General features: G+C 45.6%; 1 protein-coding gene across 2 annotated transcripts in view; it reads right to left on the bottom strand.

Annotated features, from left to right (window-relative positions):
* Positions 1–22,272, bottom strand: part of LOC144822536 (aldehyde oxidase-like) — a 578,143-nt gene that overhangs the window by 253,303 nt on the left and 302,568 nt on the right. For both annotated transcript variants that reach the window (XM_078680182.1, XM_078680181.1), the window contains exons 23-25: positions 7,461–7,548; positions 6,614–6,700; positions 3,720–3,911 (exon numbers count right to left, since the gene is read on the bottom strand). In XM_078680182.1, coding sequence (XP_078536308.1) covers positions 3,720–3,911; positions 6,614–6,700; positions 7,461–7,548 — 367 coding nt within the window. The remainder of the gene's footprint in view (positions 1–3,719; positions 3,912–6,613; positions 6,701–7,460; positions 7,549–22,272) is intronic.

Raw genomic sequence — 22,272 nt, 5'->3', positions numbered from 1 at the left:
AGATTCGACCTCACGGGACCAACAAAACATGCAGTTAAAATCTGGCATGATGCCTTGATCTCACTGGGATGGAAAGACAAATTGACACTAGCTACCGCACTTTTTGAATCCGAAAGATTGGGTAAGCTGTGGAACACTAAGGGATTTGACAAATGGGAACTGATAGGGATATCAACTATAGGGGAAGTGTGGGGTAGGGGGCGGATAAAATCATTCAGAGAAATGCAAGTAGAGTTTGAGCTTTCGGACTCTGAGTGTTTCCGCTATGTGCAAATCCGACATTCATTGTCGGCTGCCCTGCCTGTAGATGAAGAGCCACCGGAGGCCTCGCCCCTGGAGGACAGCATTCTTGATGGCCATCTCCCTGATAAAACAAACTCCCTGATTTATGAGAAACTTATCAATAATAGGGCTGACTTGCTTGAGGAACTTAGGGTTAAATGGACACGAGACGAAATAGAACTAGACGATGAAGATTGGAAAATAGCGGTGTCCTCCCCAAATGTGGTTGCAATTCCTGCAAGATTGCAGTTAAAAATACTACATAGAGTTTATGTCACCGGCCCTCGCCTTGGGCAGATAGGACTGATAGGGGATGGACTATGTAGACGTAAGTGTCGATTGATAGGTACCTTTTTACATATTTGCTGGGAGTGCCAACATATGACTGAGTATTGGGGTAGGATTCATAATGTTATTCAGGAGGTCACCAGAGTCTTGCTGCTGCCGGAAGCACTACTCAATATATGGGAGCCCACTGACTTTAATAATGCGCAAACAAAGTGCATCACACTGAGCTATATGATTGCAAAAAGAAATATCGCCCAAAAGAGGGGTGCTGAACTTCCTCCCACTATTGTGAACTGGAAGAGGGATTTGGATTGAAGTATGTTTCGAGAAAAAACTGTCTTTATTGCGAGAGGGCGTCCTCGAAAAAATGGGCCGCAATCTGGACTCAATGGAATCAGTGTAGGGGAGAAATTTGTATCCACCTAGAGAGTCAGTGTATGATGTTCCTTCTTCCCCGTGACGCTGCTAATGTATATATATTTTGTGTTTGTCTCCCCCCCACGTCTCACTTCCTCCCCTTTTTCTAATGTATTGCGGATTATAATGTGATTCATCTGAATTGTGTCTTTCTGTTTTGATGCCTTAAGTGAATAAAAAGAATTATATAAAAAAAAGGAAGGGAAAAAGACTAAAAGAAAGGAAACAGGATTGTGTGTGCCTCGGTGCCATTGATGTGCTTCAATTAATACTTCTCTACCCGCCTCCGGCCAGGAAAACAGTATTGTGTTTGATCTGCACTATTAAAAAACAAACAGGAAGAGGGACTGGGGAGAGCCTTTTATTGTTTATGATTACATGGTAAACTAGTATGAGGAGGCAGTACTGCCTCATGTGTCATGAATTAAAGCTCTCTTATGTCTTTGGACAATTCAGCATTTCTTGTGGCTATTATCTTGTGTTAAGAACAAAATACACTCAGAAACAGCCTCAGAGCATATTTTGTGAATCAGGATTTACAATTTTTGAGATTCCGTTTTGTTGTGTACATTAGTAGTATGTAGTAAGTAGGTATATGTGTGTTTTTTATAATTGCAAACCTAGCCGACAGGATAAGGAAGCAGAGCTCCATCAGTGTGGAAGTGATGTGGTCATCATTCTTCAGGCCGTGGTTGAAGAGTGCTGCTTCTTATATAAAGGCGTGAAGGTCAGTTCTGAAGTCGCTTTCTTGAAGGAATGGTATCACTTTCTTTAGAAGAGAGAGCGGGTTCCAGCCCTTCTTAGTTTCCTTGGCAATATGATTCTTGAGGGTGAGATCAGTGTCCTGGATAAATCAGAGAGACTTTGCAAAGGGTTTGCAACTGTCCAGGTTTATGTTGTTGAGTGTGATTTGGGCTTGTTGTTGTATGTTGTTCTTGGTGAATATCAGAAATTCTGTTTTGGTGGGTTTAGGCTTCGGGTAGGTGCTGGTTATTCAGGTCTGGATGAGGTGCAAATATTGTTTAAGGCACTGAATGGCTGGAGCATAGGAGAGGTTTGCCAATATGCCTGTGTGTCACTGGCATATTGGCAAACTTTTTTATGCTGGCTGTGAGTAGAGGGCCAAGGGGCTCCACAGATGATCAGGATCATTTGAGGCCTAGAGGTGCCCATGTGAACAAACTGGTGTCAGTCGGATAGCTAGGAGAAGGATAAGCGAAGAACATTTCTTGTGAATCCCATTTAAGACTACAGGGTGTGGGTGATGGTGTATTGATCAACAGTGCCGATTGGGGCTGAGAGAAACAGAAATGTCAGTAGGCATGGGTCATCTTGGACCATCTTGATAGTTTCAGGGAAGATGCCATGAGTGAAAGAGGCATTCACAATGATGAGTAGGGGTAAGAGACATTCTCGAGAGAGGGCTTTGATGAAGGATCAGGGCAAGACATCATCTTCACTGTGGTGTCTTTGAGGTAGTTAAAAAAGTTGAAGAGGTATTGGAAAGACAAGGAATTGAAGGACGGCCATTGTGGGATGGAGCAGGGAGGAGTGTGTGTCAGAATACAGGTAGTTTTGGTGTGGCCGATGTGCTATTGGGTCATCTGTGTCCTCAGCTAAAGAAGTGCTTTATGACGTTGCACTTGTTCATGGAGTGTGGCATATGAAGGTTGGGCAGGGGTTGGATTCAGTGCTTGATTATTTTGAGGAATGTTCTACTTTAGTTGCCAACTTTTTCTATGGTGTTGGTATAGTACTAGGCATTGTCTGATGTGATGAGGTGTCAGTGATTTAGCCTAATGTCCACAAAGAATTTTGTGAACCAGTTTTTTGTTCTTTAATACAAACTGTATTGCTTTTACATGTTATACAGTCACAAGGCATAAAGCATGGCGTATCCACTCAGTTCTGGGGTACATAATGTAACAGCAGATAGTATACACAGAGTACATCTGAGAGTCTGGACAACATGAGTAATTGAGAATTTTGGCATCAAGTAAGGCAATCGCAACTCCCAACTTGTCCCTCCTACCGAACAATGAACTGTGTTACCTAACCGTAAAAGAACGGAGCATCCTGTGTGGGAATGCATGTGAAAACATGTAAATCGTCATTGTATAAAGAAAGAGGGAAAAGGGTCCAGATTGTGGGGCAGGGGGAGAGAAAGGGTGGCGTGCCCGGTGAGGTGGGGAAGACAGGGTTGTTAGAAGCCCAGCTGTTCTCCCAAAAAGGGGAAGGGTGCAATATTGTGGGTTAATGTCCGCAGGGGAGGACATCGCCGGCCATCACTCCTCCCCCAGTACATCGTTTTGTGCCTTAAATTGTTCTAGAAGGGTATCCCACTCAAGTGAGATGTGTTTCTTCCAGAGCCCCCTGTACTCCTCCCTGTGTATTGCCCCATAGTGAGCGAGTCCCCACTGCGCAACCTCCTCCCGCCAGTGAGTCACTTGGGGCGACCCATGAGACTAGTTATCTGCCACTTAGCTAGTAAGAGGGCCAGGTCTACAAAGGCTGTGTCACCTTCAAGCCCTTCGGCCTGGGGTATAGCTGGGAGACAAAGCATTGGTGTATCCCACTGTTTAATGCCAGTCAGCCCTCATAGGGTTGTTTGTGAACCAGTTAATGCTAACTCTGTTGGAAAGTCACATATGGTGAAAATTTAAAACAGGCAATATTAATTTAAAGAAACTTAAATAACTCTTGACTTATTTGGCTACTTCGGAAGTATTCACCTTCTCTGGTGGCAAACCAGATTTGGTTGCAACTGCATCTATCCACGTCTCAGTTACCAGGGCAGCCTGGGGGTACCCAAAACCTCGGAATGCAGTGTTTGATGGCAGATTTGTCTTGCATGCCCAGCCTTGCACCCGAAGGTTGGGAATTTTGTAGGCATGGTCCATAGACAGCAAGGCAACTTCCACCACCTTAAGATACAAAAATAGAAACCATTATGAAATTGAATTAAATGTGCAGTTATTACATATTATACCATTTTCACTTGGAAAAAAGAACTTTTGCATTTTGTTTTAGCTAATCTGTACAGTATCAATTACATTTTTGTTGCAAAAAATCTTCAAATATGATTTTTTGAATTCTATGAGACGAAGCCAAAATGTTCTTAAACTGTATCCATCCAAGATGGACATATAGGTTATCATAAATCTGTTCTCTAACATAGCAATTAAGGTATGCCGCTCTAGATTCTCCACCAGCGCAAGCGTCAGCAGCAGTACAGAACCCAAGGTCTATTTTGAATGAGCAGTTACCCTACCCCTTTAGATGGCTTTTGCAATTAAAATTTAAGATTGACTTTTTCATCGAATTCTCTTAAAGGCCTTTTCCTAATCTGGATCATTCCCAAAAGATTCAAGTTACCACGGACTAACTTTGTTATACTCGAGTCAATATATATAGCAAATTCTCAGCATTCCCATCCACTGTCAAAAAAAGAGTCATTTGGCTGATCACCTAGCAATCACCAGTATATGGTCAAAAACACTAGAACAAAGCTGCGGCCCTTAAAACAGCATGGCTGTTTCAAGGGCCACAATATATCTTACCATGTCTTAATTGGCAGCATGTGCAACATGGAGGCGAAAAAAAACATGTAATTCACATTTAATGGATATGAGAAACTTCAAGGCAAGGGCTTCATTGATTGCACAGTGATATAAAACGTAATTTACATTCTACTTCGACTGTGTGAAAATATACACGTGGGCTGCATGATACAAATAACCATGAAGAGAGAATGCAATAATGAAATGAAACAACTTTTGCATTACTCAACAAAGACAGAATCCATTTATTAAGGAAACAAATATGTCATGAAAAGACTAAGGGGTATGTTTAGAGATTGGAGGGACAGAAGGGATCTCCCGCCCCCCGAAACGTGTACCTCCCACATCAACTAAGAGGTGGAGGAGCCACTGATTGTCTGCCTGTCAAACCTCCTCTGACTTCACTGGTGGTGACTTGTCCTCCAGAGGGTAGTTGCCTTAATGCACAGGTGATTGGATCTCCCAATGCAGATCTTTCCTGCCATTCAAGGGAAATCAACACTGTCCTCCACGTACCATGAGAAAACTCCCTGAGTGATAGTGTCATTGGGTTTTTTACATTTCAGAAACAAACTGTTTTGGGGACATGGTTTCTGTAAGAAAAAAATAAAATGCTTAGCAGGACACAACAAAATGGCAGTATATATGGCATTCAGTTTTCACAAAAGGGCTTCTATAGCACCGCGGTCCTTCGGTGAGAAGGAAGTAGCAATGGCTACCGCCGATCTGCAAGCATAGCAAGCTACCATCGTCTAGAGTCTAAATGACCCTCTACATTTTGTTCTAAAACGGCCATTTTCCTTTGCTTCAAGGGGCTGCCATGCCAAGGCTGAAAAAAATAAGACTTATTTGTGTAGCATCTGACTCACAGGTGGGTGTTACACAATTAATTAATTAATTAATTGTGGGTTTCTAAAGCGCTAGAATTGACTCCCGAAGGAGTATCTCTGCGCTGTAGACCGCTGGGGAACCCGTCCTGGCTTTCCCTGTGAGATGGTGCCTACTGAAACCAGGCATCCCCGGCGTATGTGGGGGGCCGTTGTGGAGATGAGGCAAGAGTTGCCCAGAGTTGCCGAGTGTGATCCCAGGTTAGAGTAGGCACCGAAGCGAGAATTCTTGAGTCCGCTGACGCTGGTCCACGACCCTGCTGCGTCGGGGATAGAACCCTGGTCCCGAGCCGTCCTCTGGTTCCGGGTCTGCCGCCTCTAACCAGTGAGCCACACCACTCCACAATGGCAGGCAAATTGTCGAAACAGGAATGTGTATTTAGCAAGTTTATACTGAAGAGAACGAAAAGTATCATATATATTGCTGTCCTCAATCTTGTGTGCATTATTTTCTCTAATTTATATTATGGGATGTAACATGTAACTCCCGCAATGTGCTCTATAGTTTAGGATTGCCAAGGTAATGATTTCCCAAGCAATTGCGGCTGCACCCTCAAGTCTGTGACTGAACTCCTCCCTGAGATGACTCTTTAATTCCGAAAGCACATCAGTCCCTTCCTGCTGATAAAAGCAGTGAAACCCCATCATCACACCACAGAGACATTAGAGACTGAGGACAATAAAGTAGGTTAGTACTTTGGGCCCTAAGTAGAAAAATACAGATCTACAGTCCTTCACATTGACCAAGAACAGCCTTAGGGTCTCATTTAGAGCCTGGCGGATGTGATACTGGGTTCAAATATAACATATGTCCCATCCACTGTATTACTGTAACAGAGGCTATAATGCACGGGGATCCATTCTGGTGGCCTGGATCCCTTTCCCGGAGGTGTGAACAGATTTAAATGGTGCTGTGGAATTTCAGGATACCTCAGGTAAGGAGATGAAGAGTACTGTGGTATTAATGAGATTGTCCCACTCTTTAGTCTAAAGAGATGGGTTACTTCAGAGAAAATCACTAATGAGGGCACATGTATAGAGCGGCACAGTAGGTCCCAACTGCAAGAGAGATCACAATCACCGGATAAGAACAAGGAAGGAATTGGAGTGAAATACACAAAACATCATGTGATAGCAGTTCTCTGAATCAGAAACACCACATGCTTCCACAACACTTACAAAGATAGATTCCTCAGGCATGCAACCCGCATTCATGTAATAGGCGACATCCGCTGCTATAATCCTACCGTCATTCATGAATCCCACCTGCAGTAAACACAAGAAGTTGGAAACAGTTTTACTATTTTCAGGAATCCTCAACAAATCCAAATGGCGAATATGGAAATAATGTGTGGACTACAATGGGCTACAAGGAAAAGAGATGAAGAAACATGGACCACAGCTCGTCAAGTAATGACGCGGATATTGTGCAGACAGGTACAATTGTTTAATTAAGAAAAAAAACACCATTACCTTTTGATCTGCTCCAATGATGTGCACCTTATTGCTATGTACATCATCATTGCATTTGTTCCACTGTCATTAGATCGGAAAAAGCTGGACCCCCATAAGAACAGGCGTGGAGGCACTCCAAGCAAGCATTTTGGTTATGCATCTGACTCAATCAATGTCTAATGTGTCTTGGTAAAACCCCGAGGTCTGGCAGATCGTCACAAGGCACTTGCTCTGCCACCTTCACTTCTTTATGATGATATAGACGCTTTCACTTTGCACAAGACCACCTTAAAATAATGATTGCGTCATGCACCTGGTGGCAAATTCCTTCATTCTGTACATTAAGATAAAGGCTTGACTCATGAGCGATTTCCTCAACCGATAGCAGATTATCATAGTAAGGAGTGTGCAGATGTCCTACAGGCCAGTCCACCCACCTCTTATGTATAGTCTACACCAAATAAATCCCCTCGACCCCGATCGTAAAAGGCTCTGTTCCCTCCTATAGCAAACCCTCCTTTCCTCCTATCGCATCCCTCTTTACAAACACAGTTTCAGCTTATGAACTCACCTTGTATTTGCCAAGGAATGGGTGCCGTCCACCTGTCATCAACATGTCGTCACCACGTTCCAGAACACAGCGAACTGCACGGCCTGTCCTAAAAGAGGCCCACGAAATTTGTTTCAGAAGAAAATAATATTTCAGTGTCAAGCAGGAGGTAGTATTTATTAGATTTAACACTGAGATCTTCAAACAGGACAAAAATGAAGATAACAAATTCTACCCTGTAACACCAATTCTCTATCATAGGCATCTTCATTACATTTATAACCAGTGAATATAACTAATCGCGTGCTCCTCGAACACTCTTTGAAAAGAAAAAAAGAACTCTCTCCAATAAACTAACAATGTCTGCATAGAGGCTATAGTCTGTTTTTTTTTAAATTCCATTGTATTCCTTAGCAATTGTAACACGACATGTGTTACAATTCCAAAAAAGCGCTTGCACCTCTGAAGTTTTTGTTTAGGATACACTTTCCATTGGAAAAGATTTTATGTCTTGCTAATACGATTTACACCGTTTTAAGACTCTGCACTTTAAAAAAATGAAAAAAGTAATCCACCTATGTTCTATATCTGAAAGGTTTCTCATCCAATGACGAAAGGCCCAAAATGTTATAAAGTGTGTTACCGTTTTAGAAGGTTGTATACAAAATTCCCATGAAAACCATCAGGTTTCGCACGCAGACAGAGAACTAGGGGTCCTATCTCTGTCCTTGCTTTCGTTTTACATTCTTTATCCTCCTCAGTCTTGTGGGCATGTCTCCTGTAGGCTTGCAGGCTTGCAGTGCTTTGCATCTGAACTACCAAGAGGCCTTTTCTTTGAGTGTTTTTAGGTCGAAGCCCACCAAACAGTACTGCTGGCTGGTGTGCTAACGACTACTTGGTGACATTCTGAAAATTCCATGAGAATGCATGACACCCATTGCTAATAATTGGCTTTGTGTTTGGCCAACAATATGAAGGTCCGGCATCCACGCTCCCACTAAGGCTATGCACAAAGAAAGGTATGCTTTGAGAGCTAGGAGTGTGGTTTTTAATGAAATCAGGAAGAATGGCGCTCAGACCAGTTAGCGTAGAGTCTACTATGATCAACTAGGTATGGTGCTACCAGGCTGGGGGAGTTACCCAATAACCCCCAGAGATGTGTGAGTCAAGGTACCCACACTGGAAAATTAGGCACAGTCCCGGGCACACGTGGTGGGGGTGTAACAATGGTATGAGAGTCTAGTTTGGATCACAATTGCAACGATCAACACCAGTGTACGGTTGAAAAGTGTTTTTTAATAAAGCAATGACTGAATTGAAACAAATAGCCAGCCGACACATGTTTCGTCACCAGGTGTAGTCCTGTGACTCATCAGGGCTGGGGAGGATACAAAACATGGGGTGAAGGAAAAGTCGGGAAACATTTGGAAAATTTAGCCATTGACAAATTACTTGTGGGACAAGGGGAGGGCATCACCCTAGGTGCTGGCGGAGTTTGCGTGATTGAAACAAGGCGTGGTGATTGGTGACTTTGGTGCATGTGTGGCTCACATTGCGAGATCAGTAGCGTGACAGAGTACAGTAATGTGAGCATTTGTGGGCACAAGTGACATTGTGGGTGTCAAGTGCTCCGTCTGAGACGGTACGTTAATGACTGAAGAGAACCACTAGAACAAATTCTACAAAGAAATTCATGGGTTGATAGGCGCCAAAAGACATAGATACAGTGATTGCGGTAATTATGTTGTGTCACATCAAAGTGTGCCTAAGCGACAGAGACTAAGGAGACAAAGTAATGGGTCATGGGTGGGGGCTGAAGAGAGGGAGGTTGAAGGGTAATAACGAAAAGGTAATGGAACGGAGGTGAGAGACTCCATGTGCCTTGGATAACACAATGATGATGGTTTTCGTTATTACCCTCCAATCTCCAACCTCCCTCTCTTCACCCCAGTAATTTGTCAACAGCTAGAATTTCCAAACGTTTCCCGACTTTTCCCTCACCCCATGTTTTGTATCCTCCCCACCCCTGAAGAGTCACAGGACTACTCCTGGTGACAAAACACATGTCGGCTGGCTATTTGTTTCAATTCAATCGTTGCTTTAAAAAAAAAACTTTCAACCGTACACTGGTGTCGACCGTTGCAATTGCGATCCAAACGAGACTCTCATACCATTGTCATACCATTATTACACCCCCACCAGGTGTTTTTGGGACTGTGCCTAAAGAAAGGTATGCTGTTTCCAGCAAAGGAGAGAAGAGAAGGAAAAGGATGGGAGCTACCTGCTGAGGCAGATTAGGGAATCTGCTTCCCAAGGAACAAGGGCCCTCAAGCACCCCAAGGGGTGTCATGCTTCATCATCGGGCAGCCCCTCGCCTAGCCAGTGCTGCAGTGCTTCCTGGGCCCCGCAGGGGGGGCTCTTTGATGGAGTTCTGTAATTTGTTTTGCTGATGTAAAGAGTGAGGTGTGGTGTAGTTGTGATAGTCCACTCTATGCCACTCTACGACACACTATCCTACACCCCACCAGTCTACGACACTCTACTCTATGTCACTCCACTCTGCTCCACTCCACTATATGTCACTCCACTCTGCTCCACTATATGCCACTCTACTCCACGCAACTTCCTCTATGCCACTCCACTCCATTCAACTCTACTCTATGACACGCTAATCCAGTGGCGGCTGGTGACATTTCAAAGTGGTGTGGCGAAAACATTTGTGGATTAGTCATTCTGACATTATGGAGGTTCTGGGGGGTTGGGGAAAATGAAGCAAGCACTGACGTCTGGGCTCTCGTCAACAGGAAGGCGTATTAGGAGAGTAAGAGAATGTGAAAGAAACCTCAACATGTTCAACACACCCCTTCATCCAGTGATTTAGACAGTGACTATAAACAGAATGCCCCATTTCATCCCACAGAGGCCCTCCTTCCCTCTAAAGAATAACCCACATAAGCCCTCCTGCCCTTAAAAGAGTAGCCCGGCCCCTGGCAAGGTTCTGTGTCATCATCCAAGCCCCTCAGTCCCTGGTCAACCTTGTAAATATCAGAACCATTTCCCAATGTTCATGATAATCACGGAAATGTTATAACCCTAATTGGGCTGCTGTGAACCAATGTTTAAATCTTATTGCGCCAATTTTAGTCAAAGATCGTTTATTATAGAACAGTGATAGTCCTTCACAGGGCCCTGGTGATGCAGCTGCTTTCTTTCATTGCTGCAAGAGAAGCACTAGTGAATTCTGCTATGGATGTTTGTACAGTCAAGACTAAACGAGCAAAATTAGTAATTGTAAACATCCCTTTTTTCAATAGTTTTTTAATTTGAATTTCAATATTTTATAGCACAACAAGGAGACAGTTGACAATCTTAAGAGCATATCCTATAGTACCAGGATGGATTACATTCTGTAACAATTTATACAAAAGCAGCTTTCATAACAAGGCTTATACATGTCAACGTATTGTCAGTATGATAAAAACTCGCATTCTTGAGACAAGACGTCAAACATACATAGGAGTGAAATATGGATGCTCAAAAACAATGCCTGCAGCAAAGACCAACACTTTCGAACAAAAATCACCAACCCTTTCCACCCTTGCCGTAGAAACCTGCCACACCGATGAGTATAGTCTTTCTTGACCTTATACAGAACGTAATAGATGAGGAGGTGCACACTAGGCTGAACCCTAAGCCTAACGTTTTAAAAGGGGGATTAGGTCAGGTAGAATGGGTGGAGGAGATGAACAACAGGGCTATCGAATATACTTGGCACAGGCGAGACAAAGGGGCTGTTGACTTAAATGCTTTCTCCACAGTTGTTAGGAGATGGTTCCCGTATGTATGCTGTGCCCTACCTACTCTGAGATCGAGGGCGGTCTGACATCGTCTTTGCTGCTTGTTGTAAAGTTCTGAATTAAGGTAACCCAGTATTCTCTGATCTGTCTCTTTCGCACTCCCCTCTTTGTTACGGAGGGCTGTATCCTCGGTCAAGCCCAATTAATAACTTACTTTCTCCATGTCGCCAGCAAGGGTCAGAAGGGGGACTTCACGTGCATTGAACGTACTAATTTGGCCAGTAATAAAGTGAGGTCGATACATTTAGTGGTGACATTTTTGTCTTCTGGCCTAGGGAAAAGACCGCGAAAATGACCTTGTGGATGTTCTGCAACAGCGCGTTCTGCTACCAGGACAATATATTTTAATATGCTTGCCAAAAGTGTTGTGTAGATGGACATGTCGGTGATATCAGCCTGTGCAGTGAGGCATCGGGGGCAAGCGTCCAACATCTGGGCTCAACTGAGTGAAGCCTATGGGGGAAAAGGTAAGGTCTGGGGAGTATGTGAAATTGTGTGCAGGCATTTGATGTGAGCATTTCGAGAGACCCTAGAAGGGAATTCCTGGATTTTCTGCCAGTAAAATATTATATAAAACTTACCTTGGCTTTGGCTTCCCGCTTTTCTTAAGTCCTGAGACTGCAGACTCCCGACTCCCGCCGTCCTGGATTTTGAATTCGTCTGACGTCTGGGCTCTCGTCAACAGGAAGGCTGCAGGCAGCCTCCCTCCCCTCCACCGCAGCCAGCGCTGTGATTGGCTCGGCCGGCTGCCCTACCCACGTCATTTCTCTCTGTATGCTGCAGCATACAGAGAGACAGGGAGAGTGGGTGTTACTCGAGGGCAGGGGGAGCGGCTTGCCTACTGTTGTTAATACTGTCTGTTTGGACAGCCTCTCAGGCTGCCCAAACAGACAGTATTAACAACAGTAGGCAAAGCCGCTCCCCCCTGCCATCGAGTAACACCGCCCACTCTAACTTCTGCTTTCTCGCTGTGCGAGAAGGCAGAAACAAATGGTAGTTATTACGGTAATAACTACCATTTGTTTCTGCCTTCTCGCCCGGCGAGAAAGCAGTGGGGTGGAGCCCAAACACCCCCATGGACGATCCGCCACTGCGCTATTCCACTACGCCATTCTGCTCCACTTCCTGACACTCCACTCTATGACATTGTACCCCAATCTATGCCACTCCACTCTACAACACTCTACTCAACTCCATGACACTCTACTCCACTTTATGCCACTCCACTCTATGACAATATACTCCACTCTATCCCACTCTACGCAACTACCTCTTTACCATGCCATGCCCCTTTACTCAATTCTATGTCACTCTACGTCACTGTACTCCACTGTACGAGTCTGTATGGCACTCCACAACACTCAACGCCACTCTATGCCCCCTCATTCTAAGCCCCTCCATTCTACTCCACTGAATGACATTCTTCTTCCTCAATGACACTCCACAACACTCTATGCCAATCTACTCCACAACACTCTTCCACTGTACTCAAATCACTCAACCCCACTCCACTCTGTGCCCCTCTTCTATACATCTTTCCACTCTACCCTACTCCCTCCTTACTCCACACCACTCTATACCACTCCACACTACTCCACAACTCTCTACACCACTCTATGACACTCCACTCCATGCCATGATACTCTAAACGACTCCTTGATACTCTATGTTACTCTATTCTATGACAATCTACTCCACTCTATCCCACTCTACGCAATCTACTCCAATCTAGGTCATGACACTCTGCTCCATGCCAATTTAAACCACTCTAAAACACTCTATTCAACTTCACTTTACGACACTCTATGCTACTCTACAACACTCTATGCCACTCCACTGTATACCCTTGCACTCCACTCCACTCCACTCTACTCTACTCCCTCCACAACACTCTATTCCCCTACATTCAACACCACTCTACTCTAGGACACTCCACTCAATGCCATTCTCCTCTATGCCACTACCTTTTAGCCATGCTCACCAGTAGCCATGCTGGTGTCCATTATGGATAAAACACATTGGAAAAGCCAATAGGTCTTGCATAGGCACGACATATTGTCTTTGCCAATGCTTGTTGTTCCTATTATTAGTGCAGTCCGCCCCATCATGTGCCCTCGTCCTATTGGGTTTCCTGGCTGAATCACGACGCACATAGCCATTTTAGACTGGGGCTCTGGAGATCGATCTGGGGTTCCTCGATAATGGTGGTGAGCTTCATTGGGCTCTGTGTGTGTTGGAGCTCATATTGTGTAGAGCTGTGGTCCGTTAACTTAGCATACAGAAACGTGCGCAGTACTTGTATTTGCATGGACAATTTTATTGCATAGGAAGATGACTATATAATGCAATTATGGCCCTATCTTTGCCCTTGTTTCTACCACTTTCAATCGCTCCTTCTTTTGATTTGTATTCTTCTTTCCTTAATGTCTCGTACACAGAGGTAATTTCAAAGAACACCAATAACACCCCTCCGAAAGTAACCAGTCTACCAGTGGAGATGACAGACCACTCTCCAAGAGGAAAAGAAAAAAGAAGCGTAAAAGTCGAAATAAGCACCTGAAATCAAGGGGAACATCCTTTACAACGCAACTTTTACTCCGCACTACCATTACGACGCAGCTATTACAACGCAAGTCGTTACAACGACTTGCGCTGGAGGGCACTGTAGGATAGGGAATAGTTTAATTTTCTATCCAACACCTTCCCTACTATCCACGAGGACTGGAGTTGGAATAGAAAATTAAACTATTCCACTATCCAGCGCCCCCCAACGCAAGTCGTTGTAACGACTTGCGTTGTAAAAACTGCGCTGTAATGGCATGCGGAGTAAAAGTATGCATTGTGATGTCATACATCTGAAATCAAACCAACTGCCCAAGGGCTCCTAAGAGTTCCAATTTCTTCCCCATTTTTACACCTAAAATAAATGAACAAAATCACCATTGGGTCAAGCTCCAAAGAACCACATCTGGAAACTCGGAGGCACCTGCAAAACACTTAAACTCACTACAGAAACCCCCAGGGACAGTGGGTCAAACAACACTCAAAGCCCACAGGCGAATGGAAAAGCACTAAGACAGTCCACAGCGTGCCCGCAAGGAGTAGCAGAGGTATCGGGAAAGGAGGAGCAGCTGAGTGTTGTGATGGGTTTTCTTACCTGGTGCTCTCTCGCTGCTGTGTCTTGCGGGCTGTCGTAGCGTTCTTGGAATTCTACCGAATTCCGGGTGTGGGCGGCATTCTCGAAGAGGTGGTTGCTGGTGGCAGCAGGCTGGGATCCCCTTCTTGCGAAGGCCACAAATAAACGTACCTTGTTGGACCTGACACTTCGCTTCATTCCTTAATTACCACTTGAACATTTTAGCAACGATTTTCTACTTCTGTCCTTCGACAGCGGGAGATAATTCACGCCTTTCTCATCTACCCTTTTTCTCGTCAGGTATTTTGTCATGGACCTTCAGCATCCAGATGACTTTGGCCCCGGATGTCTTAGCGATTATTGAAAGGTACTCTTAAGTTATTTATTTGCCATTTTCACTGATGAGTTGTTTGTTGTTCTTCTGCATGTCTCATATCCCTGCGAGAGTCACCTAGCAACCTCGGCTGTTTACGGATCGTCCGCAACATCAGCTGATTGAACGTTCAGGTGCACCGTTACCTAACAACTTCTATCCTGCTCAGCACACCACCGTCGGATACATTTTGGCATGGGCTTATTTACGTGATGTGTGGCCATTTTGTGCCTCCCTTGAGTTCAACGCCGCCCTTCTCTCCGGTAGAGTTACATTGTTGCAGCCGTCTATTTTTCTGTGCCTCATTACGACATGGCTGCTCTGTTCTGCATTCTTGGCAGATCCACATGGTGATCTGCACACCGCATTGTCAGTATATTTCTTTGGGCCAAATCGCTCATGCTTATATATATATATTTTTTTACACTGGCAACTGGCAGGTAGACACGGTGATCTGCAGACCACAGTGTTTACGTTAATCTCTTTGTTTTGCTGGTCAACACAGTGACCCGCACACCATACTCCTGTTATCCATAATATTTATTTGCAGATTTCCACGGTGATCTGCACACCTTTACTTTGCTGTAGTAAATTTACATTTCGTCTGTTGTGATTTGCACACCTTGTTCATGCTCATCACATTCTACACCTTTCTTATTTATTTTTCTTCTTCTTTTAATTTAATTTTTTATTTTCCTCTTCATTTTACATTATGGCTGCTAGTCAAATGGTAGCACCTCCTCCTGCATTTTTGGTTGAAGGCGACACTCCATCTATTGAGTAGGAGGAGTGGATTGGTATCTTTAAAAACTATCTTGAAGCCATCTATAGCTTCAGATTCCACGCGTCCAGGAAGAAAGCTCTCCTGCTGAATTCTTTAGGCAAGGCAGGTGAATATGCTTTCAAATTCTTGCCCGAGTTTTTGGGTGCTGTTGGCTGACAATCCTTATACTGAAGCAAAACAGAGACTTTCCAAGTACTATAGCAAACAAGTTAATATAGTCATGCAACACCACAAGTTCTATACTTTACCCCACAAGGAGAAAGAGTCTGTTGACCAAATTGTTACTCGCCTATGTGAATTTGCCGTCAAGTGTGATTTTGGTGCCATGACCGATCAACTTATCCGGGATCAGTTAATCGTTCAGTGTAAGAACAAGAGGATGCAGTAGAAGCTCTGGGCTGCCAAGAATACTACTCTACTTGAAGGCATTGCTATTGCCAAGGTTGTGGAGGAGTCCGACAAATGTATGCAAGAGATGCATACCCTTGAATTTAAAAAAGTGGACACTGTTAATTTAGTTTCTAAAAAAGAAGTTTCTGTGGACAATTATTGTAAAAGTAAACAAATTACACCCAGCTCTTCCAGCTTTAAATCTAGGTTACCTAGCGACAACAAGAGTAAATTATCTGGTTGGTATAGATGTGGCAGCATTGGTCATGCTACAGACTTTGTTGGGTGTTTTGCAAGAGACAAAACATGTAAAAATGTGGGAAGACAGGGCACTTGAGCAAAGTGTGTAAAAATTCTTTATGAAACAGGGTTGCTTTTATTGATGAGTAATGTGCTGCTCCTGATATATCTTTGTGTGTTGAAGACAATTGTTCTTGCCCTTTACAGAGACCCAGAGCTATCTTTACATTGAATGGTGTTTCTGTAGCATTATTGATTGACCCTGGCTCTATGTTCACCATTGTTCCTCTTCGTATTTTTAATGAATGTTGGCCCAATACCCCTCTTACCAATAGTGATGTTTCTCCCAAAGGGTACAGCGGTGAAATCATTTCTATTAGGGGTGGCATGGAAACAAAGTTTTAATTTAAGGGTTGAACTGCTTTTGGGAAGGTGTATATTTCTAATAATGGGCCAGCTATCCTTGGTTGGGCACAGCAGCATGACCTATATATCATATTAGATCCAAGGTCATCTGAACAAGTTTTGATTCTGGATGATTTCCCCACTATTGATTCTGTTTTGTCCAAATACAATGAAGTTTTTCGTGTGGATTTGGGAAGATTAGTAGGGTATGTTCATGAAATTAAACTCAAGGATGATGCCCATCCTATGAAGCATGCCTTAAGGAAGATTCCCATCTCCATTCGTAAAGAAGTCAAGGAAATGCTAGATGTCATGCAGAAGCAAGATGTAATTGAGCCTGTGGAGGTCTTAGAATTGCTTTCTCCAGTCATTGTCACAAAGAAAAAGTATGGCAAACTCCCCTTCTGTATGGACCTTAAGTCCCTTAACCAGAACATCATTTTTCTTTTTTTTTTTAAATATATTTTTATTGCAGATGATCTTTACACATTTATGCCGGTCAAAAGTTACACAATCAACATTTGGATTCAACGATATAGAGAAATTTGGTGTACACAGCCATTTAGCCCACAACCCGGAGGACGGGCGGCAATAATCAGAACCGCAACATGTCTACGCACTTCATATTATCATTGCTACATCCGGCATTCGAGGATTCTACATCTGCCTTTCTTTCCCTCCCGGTACCCCAACAAACAAACAAATCTACCCCTGGGACCCAACATTAAGGTATCTACTGAACCATGCCTACGGTCTCTCCCCTCCCACTTGGCCCCTCAATGCAAGCTGGATGTTGGCATTGAGGCAATCCTGGTCAACTGGATACAAACCCGAGGAGGCTTCTTTATCCAGTCCATTGTATCCTTAGTGTATGGAGGAATAGAAATCAAAGTTTAAACCCCCTCCTCCCCCCCTCCCTCCCGACTCCGCCATCGGTGCATCAGTATTAGGATAGTCGCTGTGGGTCTGGAACATTGGGACCGTCAGATAGGAAAAACCTGCATTGAACCTGTCGTGTTACGGGGAAGCAGTTCAGTCGTGACATCAGTCTTCCGAGTCGCTACTGGTGTTATAATCACGTATCGCTTGTACCAAGGCCTTTCACGCTTGCGCAGACTCTAAAGCTTTATCGTTCTGCTTCGCCGCGCTAGCTGAAATCTCAAAGTGCTCTCCGCCCCAGCCCATTTAAGGAATTCGTTGCGCCATTTAGCATCTACTGGACCCGTTCGTGCCTTCCAGTTCCGTGTGATTTCGCGTTTCGCTAGGATAAGTCCCATATCTATAAATTTGCTAGTGACTTTGTTTTTGGGAGTATGTGGGAGCCAGTGGAGAACCCCAACCGCCATGTCAAACTGTAGTGAACGCTCTGTCACTCCATTAAGAGTTTCTCCCACCGAATTCCAGTAGAGAGTCAAACTAGGGCAGGTCCATAGCATGTGGCCAAGCTCCACTCCAGTGGCCTGACATCTGGGGCAAGCCGCGGCGTCTATGGCAAAGTATTTTTGTATCTTTCCCGGGGTCAAGTACGCTCGGTGCAAAATATAAAAGTGTACTAATTGGAACCGCGCGTTGCGCGTACTTTTCCAGGCCCAGCGCATCAGCTGAGTCCATGTTGTTTCAGGGATTTCCTTTCCTATATCAGCTTCCCATTTACCTCTAAGCACCTCCAGCGGAGGAAGTCCCTCATTAAGCATTCTGGTGTACAGACACGTGACTGCTTTAACCCTCCCAGCCGCCATCATAGCATATTGGCATGCCATTGTTGTCTTTGGTTCTTCAAGCCCCCCCTTTCCAGTGTGCCTGTATGGCCCGCGTGATCGCCGCATGCAGTAGGAAGTCTATACGACCCGCTACCGACAGTGGGAAGGTGGTCCAAAAGGTCATACTACCCTTAAGCGCTCTGATGCTGTGAGAGATGTTACCCTCTAAGACATCAGCTGGGGTATGATAAATATAGACCCCTAAATATTTCAGACAGCTAGGTTCCCATCTGATCGCCCTGGTCATAGTGGGCTGGGTTTCACTCTTGCGCATTAGGAATAAGCACGTCTTAGACCAGTTCACCCGTAGGCCCGATATCTCGCCGAAGGTGGTCAGTACGGTGTCAGCACCCCTCAGAGCTCCGTCTGCGTCTTCTAGGAAGAGCAAAAGGTCATCCGCGTATAGGGAGATGAACTGTTGCCCCGACAAGGATCGTAACCCTTTATAATGGGCTCCCGTACGAATCGTCATTGCGAGGGGTTCCACTACCAGTGCAAAGAGCAACGGGGATAGTGAACATCCCTGCCTCGTACCCCTTTCCACCGGGTATTGTGGGGATATCAGCCCTCCCGATCTCACTCGCGCCAATGCAGATGCATATAGTACAGAGGTCCACTGTAGATATCTCTCGCCCACCCCATAACATCTAAGCGCCCTGTGGAGGTACTCCCACTCCAGGCTATCAAACGCTTTTTCCAAGTCAACCGACAGTATCATGGGGTGGGGGGCCTCCCCACAGTCCTCCTCTAACAAGCGAATCAGTCGGCGAATGTTCATAGTGGTGTTGCGCTTAGGTATGAAGCCCGCTTGATCCCTATGAACCAGCATGGGCATGTGCTCCAACAGCCTGGATGCTAGAATGCTGCTTTATATTTTATAATCTGTTGTGAGCATCGACAACGGTCTGTAAGACGCTGTGTCATTGCTCTCCTTATCGGGTTTGAGCAGGGGGACCACCAACGCCTCTCGCATAGTGCGTGGCAGGCAACCCCATTGTCTCGCCTCTTTGTATATTATCGTTAGTCGAGGGGCCAACAAATCTATGTATTTAGCGTAAAATTCTATGGGTAGTCCGTCGAGCCCTGGGGTTTTATTGCGTGTCATCCGTTTTATGGCACCACGGATTTCCCCTATTTCGATGTCTTTGCCCAAGTCCTGCACTTGCGCGGGTTCTATCTGCGGGAACGGGAGTCCTTCTAAGAAGTTATCTATGGTCGAAGTATCAGCTGTTAATCTACTCTGATATAGAGTGGCATAGTAACTTGAAAAACTGTGAAGAATCTCAGGTTGGGTATATACTTTGACGCCCTCCGATGTACTCATCAAGACCGTGGGTGAGCTGCGCTTCATGGGGTTGGCTAGCCAGGCCAGTAAGGCTCCCGATTTATCTCCCTCCGCAAGGGACCTGGTTATATAAGCCTTGTGGTCGAAACTGCGCAGCCTTTCCACTTCAACTGCCACCGCTTCTTTCGCTGCTGTGCACTGTTGTTGAAGCCCAGGGTGTCCAGGCCGCAAGATCTCCGCCTCCCGGAGTTTTTTATCCGCTTTGCTGAGGTCGTCTAACAGCACTCTACGCACCCCTACCTTTTTGGCTATACAATATCCTCTTACTACTACATTAAAGGCATCCCATTCCGTTGCTCTTTCCCTAGCCGTGCCCTCATTCTCTGCGAAGTAATGAGTGATCGTCTCCCCCAGATCCTTGTGGAAAAGTGGGTCCTCTAGCATTTTGGGGCGTAATCTCCAGGTAGGAACACAGGAGGCACCCGGAAACCACTGCACAGTGACCAGTAGAGGATTGTGATCTGAGATCGTCCTCGTCAGGTATTCGGCGTTGGTAACTATGGGTGCCAGCGTCGTAGAGCACAAGACCGCATCCAACCTCACATGGAGCTCGTGCATTCCCGAAAAGTAGGAGTAATCTCGGGTATGCGGGTGCTGGGCTCGCCAAATGTCAGTCAGGCCCCACTTTGCTTGCCACACCAGTCTGCCCTTAGCTATTCGGTGTGTTGGGGAGTCCACCAAAGGAGGGTGTGATCTATCGAGGGCAATATCCACCACTGAATTAAAGTCGCCACCTATCAATAATGGCCCCACTAGGTAGTGGGCCAGAGAGCCCGATAGTGTTGCGAAAAAGGTCAACTGGTCCACGTTAGGTGCGTAGATGCTGCAAATGTTTATTTCCCTGCCTCCCAGTTTCCCGGCTATGGCCACAAACCGCCCCTCAGGGTCCTCTATGTGTCTAGTCACCTGAAAAGGGACTCCAGCCCGAATCCATATCAGCGCTCCCCTAGCGTAAGCTGAATATGTGGTGTTGTAAACTTGTCCTCTCCATCTGCGTTGTAAGGCTAACCCTCCGTCTTTGTTAAATGTGTTTCCTGTAGTAGAGCTATCTGAACACCCCTGCGTACTAAGTAGGCATGCACCTTGTGTCGTCTTGTCATAGTGTGTAGTCCCCGCACATTCCAGGTAATGCATTTCAAGTTAGATACTTCACCCATCGTCCCACAATGCCCTGTGCTCCCTCTTCGATTCAAATTCCACTTGGCTCAAACATATAAAACCACCTGCACCGATGGCGTGTCTACCCTCCAACAAAACAACATTTTCAAATCCCCCCACCCCCCCAGAACAGGACCCAAAGATCGCAATCTAGTTCCCATCCAAACTCACCCAAAAACAATCAAGTAAATCCGACGGTAGTTACCGCAGGTGTGCCTTAGGGGCAATGTGGGGGGTCCGGCGCCGAAGGGAAGCCTCCCTCCGCTCGAACTTCCTATGTGCGATCGAGCTCTGATGACTTATGGTCAGCGCAATGCTTCACCCTCCACCCAACTATTTGCAGGTCAACAATCCCCTCACGTAACACACAATAAGTCTCCCGCAAAAGTCTCTCCCTATGGTTAGAACAGCTTACCAAGAATCATCATTGTCAATCTAGCATTCCTTCAGCCGTCTCCGGAGTGATCGTGGGCAAAGGCACACTGTCAGTTTCGGAGTACTCCGTGACCGAGCGGTCTTCACCTCTGCCTGACTCTGTGCCCTCCGTCAAGGGTGACTCTTGTGATCCCGATATGCTGGATACTACCTCCAAAACTCCTCGCCTCTCCGCCGCTGTCTCCAGTACCGAAGGTCGCCCAGTCCTTCTGCGTCCATTGCGTATCCGCCTGGACTGCCGCCGTGGTCGTTCCTCAGTGACTGTTGGAAAAAGCGAGCCAGGGCCGTCCTTTCCGGCTCTGTACAGTTCCAGCCAGCTACACGCTTCGTCTGGTGTGTCAAAGAATTTAGTGGTGCCATCCACAATCACCCGGAGTCTGGCCGGGAATAATAAGGAGTACTGTATACTGTCGCTTCTCAGTTCACGTTTAATCACCAAGAAAGAGGCTCTTTTGCGTTGTGTGTCAACAGTGTAATCTGGGAAGATGTTGACCGTACTGTTTTCTAGCTGGAAGGGACCATTCAACCGGGCATTATTCAACAACAGATCTCTATCCCGGTAGTGTAGTAGCCTCGCAACCACTGGGCGTGGGGGGGGCCCTGCTGCCACGGCCTAGATGGGACCCTATGTGCTTGTTCCAACGTGTAAAAAGAGGATAGCCCCTCTGGCGCCACCACTGTCTGAAGCCACTCTTCCAAATAGCGTACCATATCTCCCCCTTCAATCTTTTCCGGTAGCCCCACTATTCGGATATTGTTCCCTCGATTGCACCCTTCAGCGTCCTCTGCTCTTTTCTCTAGAGCGTCTATTCGGGCCAGCACATCCGTCATAGTGGCCGAGAGTGATTTTTGCGCCGGCTCCAGGATACGAACCGCACTTTCAACCTCCTTGACTTTATCAGAAAGCTTGCCATGATCGGCCCTGAGCAATCCGAGACCCGTTGCGACTT

The sequence above is a fragment of the Lissotriton helveticus genome, chromosome 3_1 (genome assembly GCF_964261635.1).
Source record: "Lissotriton helveticus chromosome 3_1, aLisHel1.1, whole genome shotgun sequence".
NCBI lineage: Eukaryota > Metazoa > Chordata > Amphibia > Caudata > Salamandridae > Lissotriton > Lissotriton helveticus.
This window is presented reverse-complemented; position numbering and strand designations above follow the sequence as displayed.